At 44.4% G+C, this 19,114-nt stretch overlaps 1 protein-coding gene across 1 annotated transcript in view; it reads left to right on the forward strand.

The window, feature by feature from the left end:
• Positions 1–483: 483 nt before the first annotated feature.
• The window catches only part of LOC103810473 (RNA-binding protein 6-like), a gene marked incomplete at its 5' end in the record, with an annotated part of 35,277 nt that continues 16,646 nt past the window's right edge, over positions 484–19,114 (forward strand). The window contains one exon of the mRNA XM_009083369.1: positions 484–557. Coding sequence (XP_009081617.1) covers positions 484–557 — 74 coding nt within the window. The remainder of the gene's footprint in view (positions 558–19,114) is intronic.

The raw sequence follows: 19,114 nt of genomic DNA on the forward strand, positions 1-19,114 counted from the left end.
GGACTTCAAAAAGCGAGCAGATATTGGAAGAAAAGTAGGAAAGGCAAAGGAATCGTGTTAGTTCTTTCTGAAATATTGCCCAATTAAAATGCTGGCTATTCATGTAAGATACATTTGCAACAAGGTACTTACTTTGGAGAGCACTGCCTCCAAGGTAGCACAAATGTGAAACTAGCAATGGAAAGTCACTATGCCTTAAAAAAAACCAAAACCAAAGCAATTATTTCTTGCCCTAAGGAGGGGTGTGCCTGGCTGGGTTGCATAAGGGGAAGTGGGAGCACTGTACTATTAACATTCACGATAAACTACACAGTTAATCATCATCCGGCTAGTCCTTGGTTTCTTTCTTTTTCATTCTGAAGTGTAGGGGTGGTGGTTAGAGGGTTTGTCATTGGAGGGAAAGGGAAATTGAATATTTAATGTGGCTTTCTTTATGACAAGGCACTAACATGACTCCCGTCTGTATTTAAATGCTGTCCCCAGGTTACGACTATGGCTATGTCTGCGTGGAGTTTTCAATCTTGGAAGAGGCCATCGGATGCATGGAAGCCAACCAGGTTGCTTTACAATTCGGTCAATGCTGCTAGAAGATTTTTAATTATTTTTGTTTTGGTGGGGTGGTGGAAAGCCAATGAGGATTTTGTGAAGGAAGATCTGTTCTTGTATAATACACAACGCTGCGGTTTAAATGTTGCTACCAGAATCTTGTACAAGGCTTAGAAACACCAGTGTGGAAGAGCTGTTGGACACCAAATGGTCTGCCCTCCTCCCTGGTGTGTGCCAGCACACTGGCTAAAGTCAGAGCTGGTGTCTGACAGACTCCTAATGCAGGTTTTGACCCTGATGCTTTTGTACTCGCACTGAAATCCAGTTGGGAAGAGCTCTGCTAGCACTAAATGCTTCCCCCGGTTGTGTGTGCACACACATGCGCATGTGACTGTAGATGAGGCCTCTGGTATGCAGCTCTGAGTCAACTGTGACTTGCGTGCTCCATTTTTCCATATGCCTTGTGTGTGGGAGAGATGCTTAATTGTGCATCTCCCCCATATCTATCCTGTCCTTTGGCATACTGGAGCTGCAGCCACGAGGGCTACCCTATGTGCAGTTGAGCCTGGTAAACCTGAATGTTTCCAGCCCTTAAAAGGAGAAAATGGCTGAAATCCCCCCTGAGTAAGTACCCAAGGGGAGCCTTTCGTCTGACCTAATATTTGAGGCTAGAGCTGTTGTCCAGCTTACAAGACCAAGATGCATAAAAATTTGTGAGATAAAACATAGATTCCCATCTCACACCATCCTCCCTGTGCCTTGGAAGTGCAGGTGGTGGATCACTCAACAAAACCTAAACAATTGATCCCCCTTTCTTCAGTGCATCCCTTAAATCTCCTCTCTGCTGCCTTCTTCCTCATCATTTGCCTGAGTAAGAACTCATATCAATTATCTAAAGCCTTTTTACCTGAATCCTGGGTCTCACTGTCATGGGAGGAGAGTTATGAGTCAGATTCAGAGCTGTGCATCTGCAAAAATGTACTTAGTTAATGAGTCTTCACAGCTGGGGTTTCAAAGGTCCCACTAAGTGCTCGCATTTGCCTCTATTTTCAGTTACAGAGGTATTGCAACTTACAGAAATGTTTTACAGAAATAATTCTGATGCTGGGAAAGAGCCTGGCACATTCCCACCGGGGTGGTGGTGAGGAGTATAGGCAGAGAAGGCTCCAGAATTACTGATTGCTTTTACCGTCAGTGACAACTTTTATTTTTCCTTCATTGCTACTACAATTCCCAATTTATTTTGTTGTCACTGGGGAATCAGTAATTACAGATGGCACTCCTTTTAGCCAAATGCCTCTCTGTATTCTTTCCACCATTCTGCTCACATGAAATAACGTCTTCCTATGCAAGAGCAATTCCCACGTATCTGGGAATTTGGGAATCCCTCTTTTTCCTATTGTTGATGCATACTCTGCCCTTTCTCCCATTTGGAATGTATAGACTTGGGCAGGTGATTGACTTGATCAGATTTGGTCCATTGCTACAGCAAATAGCCTGTAGGCACCAATCTGTAAACTGAACTGAGTGCCTGGAAGTGCCCAGGAAATAACTGCACACACATACAGGGGAAGTTCTGGCTGGTATTCTGCTGCTGTGGCAGTTACAGCAGGCCTTCACAGGCTGGGGAATGTTTTCCTGTGGTTCCCTTCCAACTTTCAGGTTTGGTGCTGCCAGAGCCCTGCTAGTGGTCCCAGTGGTAATGGTTCCAGCTGTGCACTCTACCTGGGACATATTAAAAACGGAGAGGGTATGAAGTCTTCCAGTTTTCTTCCTGCTATACATGGCTCTGTATGTGTGCAGAGGAGACCTGGAACATGGAGTGCTTGGAGGGGATCATCTCCAAAGCCTGCATGTGCCAGTCTTCGCAATGTTTTAGTAGACCTACAATAGCTAGTAATTAATGAAGTTAGAAATGTGGGGTTTGGGGTGATCCAAGCTGTATGAACTTGGTCAGGAGAGCTGTAACCTCTGGTTTGCCCCACAAAGGTTAACTTCTCTAATTTGCTTTTGATTGAATATGAAAAAAAAGACCTCATTATTTCAATAAAAAGTAGCAAGATTTCTATCTGACTTGCTGCAAGGGAGATAGGTAACTTCTAAGTTCTCAGTAAAAGCCAAATAGAGATACTCAGAAAGGGAGTTATGAATTCAGTTGTCCATAAAGGATAGATATCCCACTTTAATGTCTTCCAGGGCAGAGCTGTAAGATCATCTCCTTAGGCTGAGAATTAATCCGCATTTTTGCAAGCTGCAAAACCCAAAACCTGTGTTAGCTAAGACACAGATTCTTAGATAGTTCAGTTATTTTCAGAAGGTTATCAGCTATCCCTGTCAAATTCAGTCACTTGTGAGAGCATAAATAGCAAGTGACATCCTGGTCCCTGTCTAGTCAACCTACCTCTTTCTCAGGCATCTGCAGACTGGGAATAAATAGCTTGTGCAGAAACAGTGGGGATTTTGATGCTCTTTAATGCCTGTTTATCTGCCCCTGCCTGAAGAACAATTTGCTATGGCCCTCTATTGTATAATTCTGATATTGTGAAATCCTTTTATTTTACTTGGCAGAAACCAACACCCACTTAAGATCATTGCCAAATTTGTGAACTACAGATTTACCAGGTCCAACTCTGTCAGTTCAGTAAGCCTTAGCAAGTGTATGTGACTACTGAGATTTGAGGTGGCTTTCTGTTACATACATTCTGATCAGGAAACATCCATCTTGTATGTTGCCCCAATTTTCCTGGAGAATTTCATTCCCCTTGTATTCATTACCACAGCTAAAGTAACAACAACGTCCCCCTTATTAATTGCTTTGCCTTGTTATCGTTGCATCGGCAATTTATCGCTCCAGGGTCCCATCTAGTGTGTGCGAAAGGTGCTGGGTTGCCGTTATTGCTGGTGTGGAGGTGCTGGTCACAGGGCTGACTGAGCCAGATGCCAGCTTTCCCACTGCATTTTGGGGGGCTCTTTGTCCTGGCAGGACAGATGGGCTGTTGAGTTGTTGTGCAGACCCTGGGTGCGGCCCTTGTTGTAGCCTGATGGTTGGTGATGCTCCTGGTGGCCTTTTGTTACAAGTTGGCTATTATGTGAGATCTCTTTCTGTCTGTGATGAGCTGCTTTTCCACTGGGGAGAGACATGTATTTTGAATGGAAAATGGGGTTTCTACCAAGTCACATGGTTTCTTCTAAATAATCTTTCCCTCCTTTGTTCTCATTTTTGAAAGGCTGTGGTGTGATGTGGCATTTGCCTTACTGTGTTTTCTTTGGTGTAGCCCCTGGTGTAGTAGTGTTCCTGTCTTGGGAGCACCAGGTTGGCTACTTGGAAGCAACTTTTGTAATACATCCCAAGCCTTCTCCATATGTATTGGGATCTCTCTGTAGAAGAAACAGGCATAACAAGCTTGTTACTAGGTGTGAGAAAATCAGGTGGAAATGAAGTACCCTTCGTGTACTGACGCGTGTCATAAAGCCTGTCTCTGCTGCCTGGATATTTTAATGTTTTCACTGAGATAGAGCTGGTTATTATGCACATGGAAACAGAAAGGGTTTTTTTAAGCTTAGGAGCAAATGATTTGTCTCAGCTAACTCTCTAGTATTGTCTCCAAATCCTCTCAGGCCTCAAACTTAGCAACACTGGCCGCATGAATATTTCCTAGCTTTGTTGATAGTAACTAACAGCTTTGTAATCCTTTCCTCCTGTTTCTTAAATAAGGGGGCAATAATAGGGAGCTACAGCATGAACTTATAAAAATGCACGCATTGTAAATTATTGTGCAGGTCTCCAGGAGCATGCTAGAGTGGTCTTTTCAAGACTTGCTCTTGTACCTTCCTGCACTGAGGCTGACATATGTCAGAGCTCTTCTGTTACTGCCATCCTGGTTCAGCGTGCTGAGCACAATGATACCTCTGTTCCCTGACTGTTTCTTACTGGAGAGGATAAGAGGGTCTCTTACTGGATTTTGTGGGTGCTTGCTTTATTTGAGCATGTCCCACCCCTGTGCGACTGGAAGCATGAGCTGTGCGTTTCTCCTGCTCTGGGCCTATCCCTGCGTATCCATTCAGTGCAGTGCCTTCCCGTGTTCTCTGTGAACAGAGATTCTGGTGCAGATAGGACTTCACAGGCTTTTTGCTGTAGCTGTTGGTGTTAAAATCCACAAGATGCTGTGACAAGCAGGCAAAGCTTAGGACTTTCTGTCCTGAAAACATCGACAGTAACAAGCCACAACTCTGTGGCTTCCCAGTTAAATACAGAAGGAGCGTGTGGTTATCCTGAAAATGGAACTTCTGCTGTGACCTGTAGCCATGGAGTATTTATTGAAGCCTGTGGTGAAAGGAGTGTGTTGTAATTTGTAAGAGAAAATGTGCATCCAAACATCAGAAATAATTGTTTTCCTTCTGGTAGGATATGCTGAGTTGTGGAGTCTGGCATTTTTTCTAGAATCTGCCAAATGCCCCCTGTAATGGAAGATGACACCTGCCTCAAGTGTATTTTCATGGGCTGTCTGGTATCTGTCATTTACTCACTTGGCAGTATCACTCCATCTCTTTAGCTTTAACCTGCAGTTGAGGGTGATGGTGACAATTGAGGGTGTCCACGACTACACTGAAATCCATTTCCATGTTAGGCTAAGGGTGCTGGAGATGGTCTTGGTTTTGATCTGTCTTCCTTGGACCACCAGCTGACATTATCTTTAGCTTTTCTTGTTGCATATTAGGTGTGTGGATTTTGCTCAAGTTGTATCATTAGCACATCTTTTTTTTTTTCCTCTGTGAAACCTGTCCTGCTTTTGACTGTGTGGATTTCTAGAATCTCCTCTTGGAGTCTTCCACTTTGAGTACATGTTTAGAGAGGGAAAAGTCTTGTATACATAGGCAGTGTTTCTTCTATTAACATCCTGATGGCTTGGGGAACATGCACACTGTGGAGGAATTTTTATAAACCACCTGACCTATGGAAAATTCTCTCCATAGAAGAGCAGACGAGTGGATTTCCAGGCAGCAGAGCTGATTTGGGTTTTTTTGTGTCTGATTCAGTGTGTGACCTTGTCACAAGTTCTCCTTGGTCTTAGGGAGGCTTAGCATGTTGAGTCAATCATTTGCTCATTCCCTCTTGTGTCTCACTAATCACCACATCATACCATCATTCAGTTGGAGTTGTAGGCCTCTGAGATCAGTACGGAAGTCTGCACTGGGAAGCTCCTAGTGCTGGGCAGGAGCTTGTCTGTGAATAAGCAGTTGGATCTGCCTCTGATGTCCTGTGATAATGCTGGGTGCTTGGATATACATGTGTGTATCCTGCAGTGAAGGTGTGATAAATGCACTCTTTTCTCTCTGTTTGGAAGGACTGACTTAATCTCTGTTCTACAGAGTCCTTCTTTGTGCAGAAAAGGGTGCCTTTTGTTGTAAAATGTAACTGCCAAGCAGTTCTTGCACCAAAAATATTTCTCTGGACCTTCTTCTCTTCTGTCATATCAACATCTTCTGTCATCTCAACTCTTCAAGCTGTGTGAATCCTCTTAGTCCTTTGGCGCAGGAGGTTGTAGGAGATCTTCTGCCAAAGACTTCACACACTCTTCCTTCAGCCAATGGTAGCTGCCCATCAATGTGTTTTTTCTAGCCCTACCCAGATAAAATAACTGCAGCCTCCTTCTTGGCAGCTCTGTCCTGTCTTGCCTCGGGAAGCAAACCATGCAACCCAGCATGTTTTAAAATAAATTCACTTTTCACTGGAAGAGTTGTAGAAGAAGAAGATACAGCTTCACTTGTGCGATTTCCAGCTTGCCATGTCCCTCTACCTCCCTGTTCTTATTCCAAAATCCTGTCCTCCTTTTTCCCTTCCTCCTTTTTTTTCCCTTCAGCCTCACCTTGCCCATGTGATGGGTTTGCTACTGCTGAACTGCTGCTCTGTAATGGAATTGTCCCAGAGGATAACTTCTGGGTGAGCGGCCTGGAGCATGCAGCAGATGCTTAAGCACGACTTCGTTAGTACCTCTGGTTGTTGCTGGGGACATATGGCATAGCAGGGTTATCTCAGGACTCAAATATTGCTGTATATTACAGAATTATCTATTCTGTATGCTGAAGTTGGCTTGGGCTGCTGTATAAATAGGTTGTTTAACATAAAGCATCCCTCCCTACCCTTCTTTAAAATGAAACTGCTTTCCCTCTGGCCCCTGTGTATTTCTGTTCTGGTGATGGGTTTGTTGGAATTTTTTGTTGGTTGACATTAACAAATCTGTGTGATGATGTATCTCTGAAATATCCATTCTTTCCCTGTAGAATGCAAGTGCCGTGTAAATCAAGTTTTTCTCTGTTGGAATAGATGTTCTGTTTACAGTGCCAGGAGCTTGAGGGTATAATTGTGATTTCCTGAAATTTGTTTAAATAACTTGATCTCTGAGTGATTGACAAGATAAGTGTCCAGTCCTCTCTGGCTGATTGATTGTATGATGTGATATACCAGTACTTGCAGTGCATCAATCACTGCTTTTGGGCAGCCAAAGGTTTGTGGGGCTGGATACTCACTACACTGGTGGCTCAAAGTGAGGAACCACCATTGGACAGCCAGACCTTTGGTCATGTCCATCCTTGATGTTGTGAAAATGGGGGTACTCGGAAACTTCTGCTTGTGAATCTGAAGTGTGATGAGTACCATGGATAAGTCTGCTCTCTGCCCCTTTCACAGGGCTAAAGTTGTGTTGTAGAGTGCTCATTGGCAGAGCATCCCTTAAGAAATAGCTTTGTTTCAGTCATCAATATGCAAAGTATTTTCCTGAGTGACATGGCATCTGGCGCACTCTACCTTTGAATTCATTTGTAGGTGAGATTTTGCCTTGAGCTAGAAAGGATTTGGAGCTGTCCTTGGCTGCATGGACAGGATGCTACCCTGTCTGCGTAGCTGTCAGCTCTCCTCCTAACGTGTTAATGGAATAGTTATGTGACAATGAGGAAATTTTAGTCATTGATGCCACATGTAGGTGCAGTTTCACCTTAAAACGAAGAGCAGTAGCTTACTGCTGTCTGCTCTTCCTCACATGGTTTTGATTGTGTTTGCATTCATGATTAGCTGATTTTCTATGAAGGTCTATAGAAACTCTCAGTATATCCTTATGTAACTATGTGGAAGGTGTGTATTATTGTACCTCAAAGTACTTCAAAGAAGTGTGGTAAATCAACTGTAGGACGGATTGTGTGGTGCTGCAATTGATAGATTGTGTACATGGTCAGAAGGGGATTTTGGATTAGGCTGTAAAACTCCTTGATCAAGCTCCTATATGAAAGTAGTAGAACTCATGCCACTAATTTACTTTGATGCTTTTGAAGTCATCCTTTAAGTAAGCTGGTGACTAATAGAACTGTAGCTGCACTATCAGAAATTCCTTCTGTACTCTTAGAGGTGGATGGTGCTGATGATATGACTACTGTGACTTAAAGGAGATGAGCAGGCAGTGAGAGGGAAATGTCTGTATGGGTTCAGTTTAAGTGAATAAAGGCATGTTGGTGAGTGCACCGTAACCTTCATTCCCTGAGCAAGTCCATTTTCTCTCGTGGCTTGCCATAATGGTTTGCACAAGACCCATCATTGTGAATGAGACGACACAAGTTGCTGGGTTGAGTCCAACAAGTCCTTCTCAGCCCAATCCCAGCAGCATCAAGGAGAACACCAGATATGTTTTACAAGCATATGAGCCAGATTATAATGCTAGGACTCCATCTGGACTGTTTTCATAAGTGGGAGCACACCAAAATGTTGCAGTTTTCACTTATGAGTTGTTGCTAGCTTCAGCCTCAGAACTGTTCGTTCATGCTTTTGTACTATATTAGCAGTGATTGCTTTTCCATTCCTTGGTGTAGTATTGATGTTGGACTGCTGGAACAGAAAGATAAAGTTTGAGTCTAGAGGCGGAAAAAAATGTCAAACTGCACCTGCTGTGGCTAGGGATGGCAGAAGCACTGTTTTCTTCTGTTTGAAGAGTGATGGTCAGTCTGCTTTTCTGCAGAAATTATGTATGTTTTTTGCGTAACTATGGTTGCAATAGTGTGAAAGAGCTGATATGCCATTCAGGTGTAGATTTCAGTCTGTTTTCTTCCCAGCTGAGTTTGTGTTGGACCTTTTCGATACAAATGATGGAAGTTTGGCTCCCTGGAATTTGAGTACATTCAAAAAGAGTGCCTTGATATTTGCCATGTTCTGCTCAGGATATGAAACCTGTACAAGTAAAAGATTAAATTCAGGTGTTTCAAGTTTGAAGATGCAAGATCAGAGCTCTGGCAGGCAGCAACTTTTATTTGTGAATTTCTGTTTTACATTTGACTGTAACTGGGCTGTGAATGTTCTTGTCTAGAAATGAAATTAGTACAGTGGAAAATGGGGGTGGCACGCCTAAGTGGACTATTGTGTCATTATCCATCAATCGCAGGCAACAAGGAAACAGGTATTTAACACAGGAGGACACAGAGTTATTATCCACCCTTTTCCCCTGCAAGCCACAGGGCACCTTCAAGATTCTTATTAAGGCTTTAATACCTACAGAGATCACAGGAAACACTGTATGCTGCAGGATCAGAGATCGGGAGCTTTGCTGTCACTCTGCGTCTGTGCAGGACAAGAAAACATGTTAGGTGCCAGCAGACTACAGCTCTCTGCATTTTCCAGGAAAGGCACAAACTTCCCCGAACTTCCCTCATTTTAGAGGGGGAGAATTTCTTCTTCTGTCTTGTCTGGGAACCTGATGACCTAACGTGTGAATGACACTGCTACTGGCAGGTCCTCAGGACCATTGTGTGAGCAGCTTACTGAATCCTGGCTAGGACTGCTCCCAGAAGAGGGTTATGTGGGAGAATCCTGAAACTATTTTGTAGAAGGAGACACAGGAGAGAGGTGGAAAGTTCTTCCTGGCTTCTGCAGCAACAGAAGCTGTCTGATGTAAAGGAGCATTCTGCCTCCAGGTTTGTTTTGTGCTGTTGCATTGGGTGTATGTATTGACAACTACCAGATGTTGCATCCAAGTGTCCTCCTGCATCTCCATCACTTTTGGCCACCTATAAGTTACATTAGTATGTCTACCACAGGATGAACAAACAGCTTCCAAAGGACAGGGGTCCAAAATCAAGTCTGTCGTATAAGGAATTACATTTTTAATGAGGGTCAAAGCTATAAAGCTGTAAACATGAGATTAAAGTTTTTAAGACTCTTGAAGCTGTCTTTAGAACAAGAGGATGAAAGTAATTCTCTCCCGTTTTCATAGACAACAGGGGAAATCTTAGTCTTTGTGATGTACAGTCCATGTCTAACCAGGAAATTAGCAATATTCAGATGGGCTTCATGAACCAGATTTGAGCCAGGATGGCATTTAAACCCCAAGCAAACGTGTGATGTACTTTTCCATCAAGGATCTCAGGAGTAGAGTTAACAGAGAAAGTAATTTTAAGTCCTCAGAATTCCAAGATGTATTTTCATACACATAATACCAGGTTGAGAAGACTCACTAAGAAGCTTTCTCATAGTGCAAAGCTGTAAATTAATGATGTGATGACTCAGGTATTTTGCTGCTTATAGCCCTAGGTTTTTGAAATCCTGATTGATTCTTCCCAACCCAAGAGAGCTGAGGTGGATGTTTTTTCCCCCGACAACTTGTTCTTCTGTGCCTGGTCCATGTGGAATTGGTGTGTGTCCTCTGCCACCATCACCTTCTCTGCCCATGGCACTAACTCAACTTGTCTCTTTCTTCTTCCTTCTGATGTGTACTGTGCCATCATTCAATGTAAGAAGTGGATTCCAAAATGTTTCACAGACACCTCATAGTGACAGGCAAATGATTGACCCCTCTGATTTTAAGAGAAGCTGCTGAAAGCATTACCTCTCTGGTGCTCCAGTGCTCACTGCTGAGAGATGAGTGGTGCAGTCAGTCTCTCTCCTGAGCCACCAGGTATTAAATCCCCAGATATTAAAGTCCCAGAAGTGGTTCAAGTCACCCACTACTGTGCAGCTTATCTGGCAGCTTAAAGAAGTGTCTGGGCATGCTGGTTTTGCTTTCCCAATCCCTTAGGAGTTCAGCCAAGCTGACATGACAGGGAATAGTGTTCTTTTCCTTCGATGGTGTTAGTATTATCCTAAGAACTGCTGTCCTGTACATTCACCTCTCAGGTTAGACTCTCCCAAAGAGCTGAGGTCACCTCTGGAGCCTCAGAGCCTGGATATTCACAGAGGAAAGTCGTTTCTTCTGCTTGTTGCACCCTGATGGGGCACTAAGCTCCTTTCTTCAGAGTTCTGAGAACTGGCCAGAAAAGAAGACTCTGAATGTACCTCTGGATGTTGTGCAGTGCAGTTTCATGGCTGAGCCTCTTTAACCTCAGTGCCCTGTAAAGGAGGAGCCACTAGTGTTACATTGCACCCAAGGCAGGCTGGCAGGACAAAGTCATTTCCCTCCAAAGGGCTCAGATAACTTTTCTCATGCTATGCCAGGTTTCTTGGGCAAATACTGACCGAAGAGGTTAAAGCAGCTGTTTCACAACTCAGCTCCTAAGAAGAGCTCTCTCAAGAGGCAGCACCTGCTCAGACGTAGAAATTGGTGTAGGTGCCAGCCTGAAGATGTGCCAGCTGCCATGTGGTACTGTCCATGTGTCACTGTTAAAAATCTTGATGTAGCTTTTGGACAGGCCTCCTCAAGGTCATGGTGATGTGTTGGGAACCATCGAGTCGGCACAGGTAAGTGTTACATTGCTGATATGTTTCCCTGGAAAATGACAGGGCTCTTTATCTCACCCCCTGGGAGTCAGGCACCCACTTTTGCCATTAACTGGGAATGCAGGGATGTTGAGAAACGATGTCTCCAAGGACAAAACCCTCTACATCAGAACTGCTCCTTCTTCCCAGGGTTTTTAGGTCTTTTCCACTGGGCAGAGAGGTTGTCCTGCAGGGAACTTGCCTGAGCATGGGCTGCAGAGAAGGCATTGCCAGAGAAGGCTCTGAGGGCCTAATTTAGTGGATGCAGAAGTGAGTTAGAAGGCATGTCTGGAGGAGCCTCTGGACTGCTCTTTTCTCCTTTTACAGCTGGTGTGTTCTTAGCAAACATTTGCTGCTGCACAGAACATCCTAAGTTCTGTTCACCTTGCAGGTCAAGCTGTGTTGGAATTGGTGTGTAATCCCACAGGTACATGCTCCAGTGAAAGGACACACGTTTGTTTGGGTGTGGGGTCTTTAAATGCTTAATCAAATAGGCTGAATTGTCTATGAATAAATTTACCCCTTTAAGGCAGAGTTTTCCGACCTGACTTTTTTTGACACATGATTTTAGTCTATTGATATTTGTGCTTCAAATATTTGAATAAAGAGTTGGGCCTTTCCTCATTGTTTCCCAGCTTCCTTATAGCCGTTGCTAATTGTAAGGGACCCCTGAGGGAAATGCACAGGAAGGTTGTGGGCTGGATTAGTGCATTGTGCTAACGTGCTTAAGCTCTATATTGTTTAACAGTGTGATGGGATGAGATGACCTTTGAGGAAGAAGGTGGCCATGTAACAAAGGATTGAGGAATATGTCCAGGTACTAGAACAGCATTTTGGAGAGGGAAGGGAAGTCCCAGTATTGGGAACAAAGGGAGTCTGTGAAGCAGCTGTTCTCAAACACAGTGTCTGTGCAGTAGCCTGTGATAAATCAGAAGAATATCGATGAGGCAGAGCCATGTGGACCCTTCTCTAGAGCTGTCTATGAGTAATGATACTCAAAATACTAAATATTTAAATACTCTTTTTTATATTTAAAAGTGTACTTTTCAAATAGAGGATTCAGCATGATTCATACTTTCATTGGATATGGGACCGAGTGTTTGATGTAGAATCATAAAATCATTTGGGTTGGAAAATACCTTAAAGATCGTTGAGTCCAGCCATTAAAGCAGGTTATATGCATGGCCTCCTTCGCTTACCCTGTAATATGGCATTAAACACCCTTGCTTCTCTTTAGCTGTGGAGTGGGAGTGCAGCCAGTAACACCAGAGCACAGAACTTGTCCCCCTTTGAGCTATTGTCTCTTGATGCACCCAGATTCTCACTTTCTGAACTGCAGAAATCATCTTCTGACCCCTTCATACACAGAAAAGGCTTTAATTTTAAAATTTCCATATTTTCCAGTGATCCTATAATCTGATCTGCAAAGGTGCCCTCTTCAGAGGGGTGAGGGAAGCTGGAGGTTAGCATTAGCTGGGCAGGGAGGTGTTAGGGCTTTGAGTGGCAGGTGAAAGTCCTCTTGGCTTCACTGGATCAAAGAAAACTATTCAGATGTGTTGAAATCTCCTTAAAGGGTGAAATGCAGAAGCCATTCATATCACCTACCACCTAAAGCTGGCCCCAGAGCATGTGAAGCCCTGGGCACATAGCATATTTTACCAAGCTGTGGCACATTGCTGTTATTCTTCCTGGAGCCGTAATTGGAAGTTTGCCTGTACCCACCGTTTTGGTGTTCCAGAGCAGGACCGAAAGTGCTGATAAGCGAAGCGAATGCTATATTTAAAAGATAAGCACTTTGAGAGCCCTAGCTTGGAAATGGAGTTCAAAACTCAGGCATTAAAACGTAGAGACTTGGCATAGTCTGAAAAGCAATTTCTGTGTATATTTGCGAAAAGGATGTCAGTGGGGGGAGATGAGTTGTATAAAGATACTGGGACTTGCTTAAAAAGAGTATGGCTGGTATCCAGGGAATTTAGAAATTGTAGGAAGAAAACTGGAGGTGTCTCAGCAGGCTAGATGGGGTGTCTGTGGAAATAAGGTACTTAAAGGATGCAGACTGGCACCTTCTGCTAAAGGATAAATGGCCTGGATAACCAGTCAGGAAGGAGGCCTGAGGAGGGAGCAAGTAGAAATGGAAACTTGTGTGTCATGGTAGATGGTTCCTGTGCAAGTGAGTAATGGGTTTTGAATAAAAGGAGTTTGAAGAAGATAGTTTGAGAGCTATCTGGGATAAAATAATCCTTATATAGCATCTTAATCTGTTATATATAGCTACTGCATCTTTAGGACTCTATAAATTGTCCTCCTAATGCCTTAGTTCTGTGTTAGTACCAATTTTGTTTATCATGCCCATCAGTGGTGTGCCTGTAGCTATGTTCTGACAGCTCAGGATGGATGGTGACATCTTTGGGCTCTCAGTCTCAGGCCTCTCCTGATCTTGAAGACCATGAGCTCTGAGCATGCCATACTGGGTAGCATCAGACCACTGCTGAAATGAATGCCTTACTGCTCAGTGTTTCATGGTGATGCCAGATGCTCTTCAGCTCCATAGCATTGCTGATGCCCAGGAGCCAAAGATCTTGCTTTCTGGGTGACCACTAACACAATGTTTATGTTGTCAGTTGTCATCTCAGTGCTAGTCTTGACAGAAATCTGTAATATTAATTCACAGCAGGGTTGTTTGGATCCATTTGATGATGTACCTATTCCTCAGGGATCCACCAGTCATCGGACCTTCCTTTTCCCCATCTGTCTTGGGTCTTCTACCTTGGCTGTCAGCTACTCAGCAGTGGAGTACTGGACACTGCTAGATCAGGTCAATGAAAAGAAATCCCTGATACACAAATAATTAGAGATTTGGAGAAGGGGGCTGAAAGCCTTGGGGAGAATCTCAGTACACAAGGAATTTGCTTGTAGTTACAGTTCCTGTAGGAAATGCCAGATTGCTGCAGTACCCTGCAGCAGGCTGGATTGCTCTCGTTTCTTCATCTCCCCATGTCATGCTCCATTTTCCAAATGTTTAATTACAGATGGTTGGTGGTTTGTGGGTTCACAGCTTTTCTCATCTGCTTTTTGTCAGAGATAAGCAGATGTACTGCCTGTTGCTCTGTAGAGTTGAGTCCCTTGTACAGCAGCTGATAAGGAGTTACGAGATAAAAACTCCAGCATATGGAAAAAACAGGATGAGGAGCCAGTTTCTGTGGCTGAGATGATCTTGTTTTGAAATACATCCAGCTGGTCTCTTATCCTCCCAGGTATTGGCTCTCTGCTCCATCCCAGGAAGGTGTTTTCTCCTGAATTCCACAAGCAGCTGGGAATGTGTGAGTTAGGGAGACCTTTGGTGTTTGACCCCACCTGTCTGCCCTATTTGAAGATTAATGCTGTAAGGGAGAGAGCCCTGCCAGCTTCCATCCAGCCTCTGCACAGAGCTAAGAACCATGCCAGTGGAATAGGATGCCATTACGTAACTTACATTGTGTGGTAGTTGGGGGTTGTTAAATTTGCATCTGTAATCCATACTCAAATAGGAGCTGAACGTGAAAGCAGTCAGATTTGCAGTTACAATTAGATAACCCAACTCCTTCTGTCAGCCACTTGTCTCCCTGTGCTGTGTTGTCCAGGGCATTTGGAGGCCAGGGCTGCGATATACCCTGAGGACGGTGAGAGCTCGCTGTTCTAGGAAGTGCTGCTGGGACCATGGGCTCCCTCTGTATTCCCAGACTGCCTTCTGGGGTACTGTCTGAGCATCCCCAAGGCACTAGTCATCAATCAGTTTAAATCATTTTTACATGATGGATGTATACTGTTTTTGAATAACCATCTTAATTATAGTAAATATGCATAAGAGGCTGAATTAACATCATGTAAATGAGGTTAATTCTGGTGTTTTAATGTGGCTGCTTTGCTGTGCTGCCCCTAACCATTCTTTTGTCATAATCTTTGTATACAGTTTTTTATTGGTTCACACATGATATTTTCAGTTCATTTTTAACATGTTCAACCTTGTCAGTCTTCTGACTTCGTTATTACTCAACGAGTAGGATACCAGAACCTTTCAGTTCATGGCACAGCTATTTTCCATTTAATCAAACCATGAACAATATAAGGAAATAATTAGCTGAAGTGGTGTTTGGTTTTGTGCACGAGCCAGCTGCTGCAGGAGGTCTGAAGATGGTTCCCACATGGTGCAGGCGCCTCCAGCACTGCCTTGGTTGCTGCTCTGTGGTTGTAGCCAAGAAGAAGACTTTGACTTATAAATCCATGCAGATTTGGGTGCTCCGTAGCTGAGCCTTGGTTCGGTTCCAATGACTTGTGCTGCCCCAGGTGTGTCATCTGTAAAGCTGAGACTGACAGGTGCTGTCCACTGAGTCAGGTACCCATGGCCTTCCTTGTGACCAGGGGTGGTGGCATGTGGTTACCATCCCACTGGAAGAGCTGGAGCACACTTCCTCCACAGCAGTCCACAGCAGCACTGGTTGTTACATCCATGTCTCCCTGTGGTAGCTGCTGAAGCATGACCTGTGGGTTGGAATTCTTGGAGAGCTGTCAGCTCACTGTTTGGAGGTTCTGAAGGAAGATTTTACTGGAGGTTTTACTGTTTGTGCAGATTCAGAGAAAGCAGAAGCCTGGTTTGATTCGAGGGAGTGGCCGTGCTCTGAAAGCTCTCCTTCCACATTTCCAATTTTCTAGGTCACTCTTGAATGCTCTAATTTTTTTTCAGAGAAACAGTTAGCAAAAACTTTGACATTGATGATTTGTATTCTGTCATCTCAGTCTTGAGAGCAAAGAGATACTTTTTTTGGCAAGTTCTCCCCCTCCTCAACCCCCAGTCATGTCATTAGAAAGCTGTCAACAAGCATGAAAAATCGCAGCGTGCCAATTGTAAATGCTAATTGACAGACAAGCAGCTGAAGCGGGTGACTCGTGCAGTTCCTGACTTGCAGCAGGCTGTCTCCTGGTCCTGGCAGTAGCTCTGTTGCTTCCCTAGGTAGCAGGATCAAAGCTCTCTGTGCTCATGTACCTGCAGCACTCGGTAGCATGTGCAGCTCCTCCTGCTCATGTGAGTCAGCTGCGTCCTGTGCGGAGCCAGTGAGCTCCGTCCTCACTGTAGTAGTACAATTGCAAGGAGGTTAAACTAGAGGCAAGTGAAAAGCAACCTCATGAGTGGGCATGATGTGTGCTACGAGTGTGGTCTGGCTCTTTTCTTACTGGTAGGCTTATCCTTACACTTGAGATCTTACTGGTATTCTTTAGTGCTTCTTTTGGGGACAAAAGGCTTGGAAACTGCTCTACTAAAACCAGAATTTTGTTGCTGAAGCCTTGTGCCCTGCTGACACACGGTGTCCAAAGTGCTTTTGGAAGGATTTCATCACCTGTGGATATCATGGCTAAGGGATTATTTTCCTCTCTTCATGTAACCTGTTCCTGTCCCTGCTCAGCCTTTGTCCTAGGCTTTGAGACACGGCTGTGAGCTGCATGTACTTTTTGCAAGCAGGCTCTGTGGTCTTGTGGCACTGCTGTCTAGGACTGCCTCATGATAGGATTGCTCCATGGGTCAGAGTCTGTTGACAGTAGTATTTACATACTTGGCCATCAGGCAGATATTTAGTAGCTGTAGCTGAAATGGCTGGGACTGAGTTGTATCACTTAGACCGAAATCCAGTATTACATCTCCACCAGACCTCTAAGCTAAAAAACATGTATAACTGTGTTTGAAAGGTATAAAACAGTACCACAAATCATTGCTCCCAGCAGTGAAGTCCTGATGCTCTGTTTTGATGATTTGGGCAATTCAGAAAAACCGGTAGAATCTGCTCGTGGCCTTGGAAATCTAGGCATTTCCATGGCTGAGAGCTCACTGTGCTAGTACTGCAGAGCTGTGCTGCCTTTTAAACCCTTCATTGGTGAGTCAACCCTGCCTTTACTGCTAGTTTTGAGGGGGAGGTTCCTGACTGGGAGGACCAGAGAGACATTTTGATAGCGTTCTGATTTAGAGAGAAAAAGCCAAGCTGCTCAGAAGTACAGGGTGTTAAAAATCCAGGAGAATTAATGGGCACAAAGCAGGTGAGTCACTGAGAGAGGCCCAGGATAAAATGCCTGAATATGGAAGAGATTGTTATAGTCTGGATACCATACATGTGGCATACCTTGAGCTTACCTTCCTACCCTGGGCCAGCACTGTTCCCTGAAATGCTCAGAAAATCTTTGTGATTTCACCAGGATCTGCTCAACTGAAAGTGGAGAACTGAAACTTAGAGTATTACCCAAAACATTTTGCAGAGTAAAAGAAGATTCAGATGAAAAAAAATAAGCAGTGACAGTGACTAGGAGAAACTAGGCTCTGAAAATATTTGGGATGGAATCTAGTAACAAGATGGGGAAATGAGAAATTTAAAGCCAGTGAATCCTGACAATGTGTGTCCTAAATGAAGGACTCATTTTGGAGTGTTAAATGATGATTGCAACCTTGAAAATTACTTTATCAAGAAGAAATCAGTAAGAGAGAGCTTGCTGGAAAAGTGAGCAGGCCATCAGCAGGGTGTTAGGGAAATTAGGGAGTAATTATGCAAGTGACACTTTCTGCAGCCTCTGAGAATGGAATTTGCAGAAGGGACCAGCACCACATACACTTAAATACCATTTTCCATAAAACCAAAAATAATCTTAAGACTTAAGTCTCAGAGGGACCAACAGTCCCAGTGGAACAACCTGAATTTCCACTTCTCTTTCTCACTTGTGTTTCCTCACATGCCTTAAAGAAGGTGCAGACCCTCTCATAGACTTGTAAAGTGTGCAATAGCCCATGCTGTGGATAGACTCCAAGGATGCAGCACTGTGCGCTGGGCGCACACACCAGTCTTCAGCAAGGTCCATGAGGGGCTCAGCTTTCTGTTCAGCAAAGGCAAATCCATGCTGGAAAACAGTGTTTGAGGAGCTGGGTGGCAAAAAGGAATGCCCAGAAGTGTTCAGAGCATGTAGGCCTGGTAGGAAAGGACAGCTTTGCTCCATAAAAGACAGGCTGTGCAGAGGGGAGGTGTTGGAACCCCACCTCACAGGGCAGTGTCTTTGGTCTCCAACTTTATCTGCTGCATTCTTTCAGAGGAGTTAAAGGATTGTTTTACTGCTCTTCAGTGATTCCCTCCCATGAACTCTTCACTCCCACTTTACATGTTTCAAAGCATCTCCCTCACGTTATGCATGGGTGTATCATGACTTCTGATTAGTAACTCTGGGAACTTGTTTTTTCATGGTTATAGTTTGCACTGGGAGCTCTTGCGTGACTAGGCTACTGGGTCAGAGTACCTGGGAAGCTTCTGACTCACCAAAGGTCCCCAAAATAGCTTGGGACCACTCCAGCTCCCTGAGATTTATCTGTACCATGCAGCAGCTGCCTTCCTGGAACTTGGGAGGTCTGGGTCTCATTATTTTCACCAAGTTTCATATTGTGGTATTGGGAAATACAGACTGCATGGTCTGGCAGTGCCTCCAGTAACGGGAGATGTCTCATGACTCCCTGCATTTGTGAATTGGCCTGCATGCCCAGGTGTGGTCTGTTGTGCACAGCAGACACCAGGAGAGCCATCAGGAATCCTTGCTCACTGCTTTGATGGGCTGCTTCAGGCAGGAGCTGGGGGACTTGCACTTACAACTTCATTTCATCTTTAAGTCATCTGCATTTCAGCAAAGCTTGTGGGTTTGTTGGGCTCCTGACACCTCTCCAAAGCATCATACACTGGATCTGGAAGCGGTGTGTCTGTGTGCAGTGGAGCCCCTCTGGTGCTGCTACTCAGGTGCTCGAGGCCAGGCCCACTAAGGACTGGCTGCAGAGCAGTGCCTGTG

This window comes from Acanthisitta chloris, unplaced genomic scaffold, assembly GCF_000695815.1.
Source record: "Acanthisitta chloris isolate BGI_N310 unplaced genomic scaffold, ASM69581v1 scaffold3371, whole genome shotgun sequence".
Taxonomy (NCBI): Eukaryota; Metazoa; Chordata; class Aves; order Passeriformes; family Acanthisittidae; genus Acanthisitta; species Acanthisitta chloris.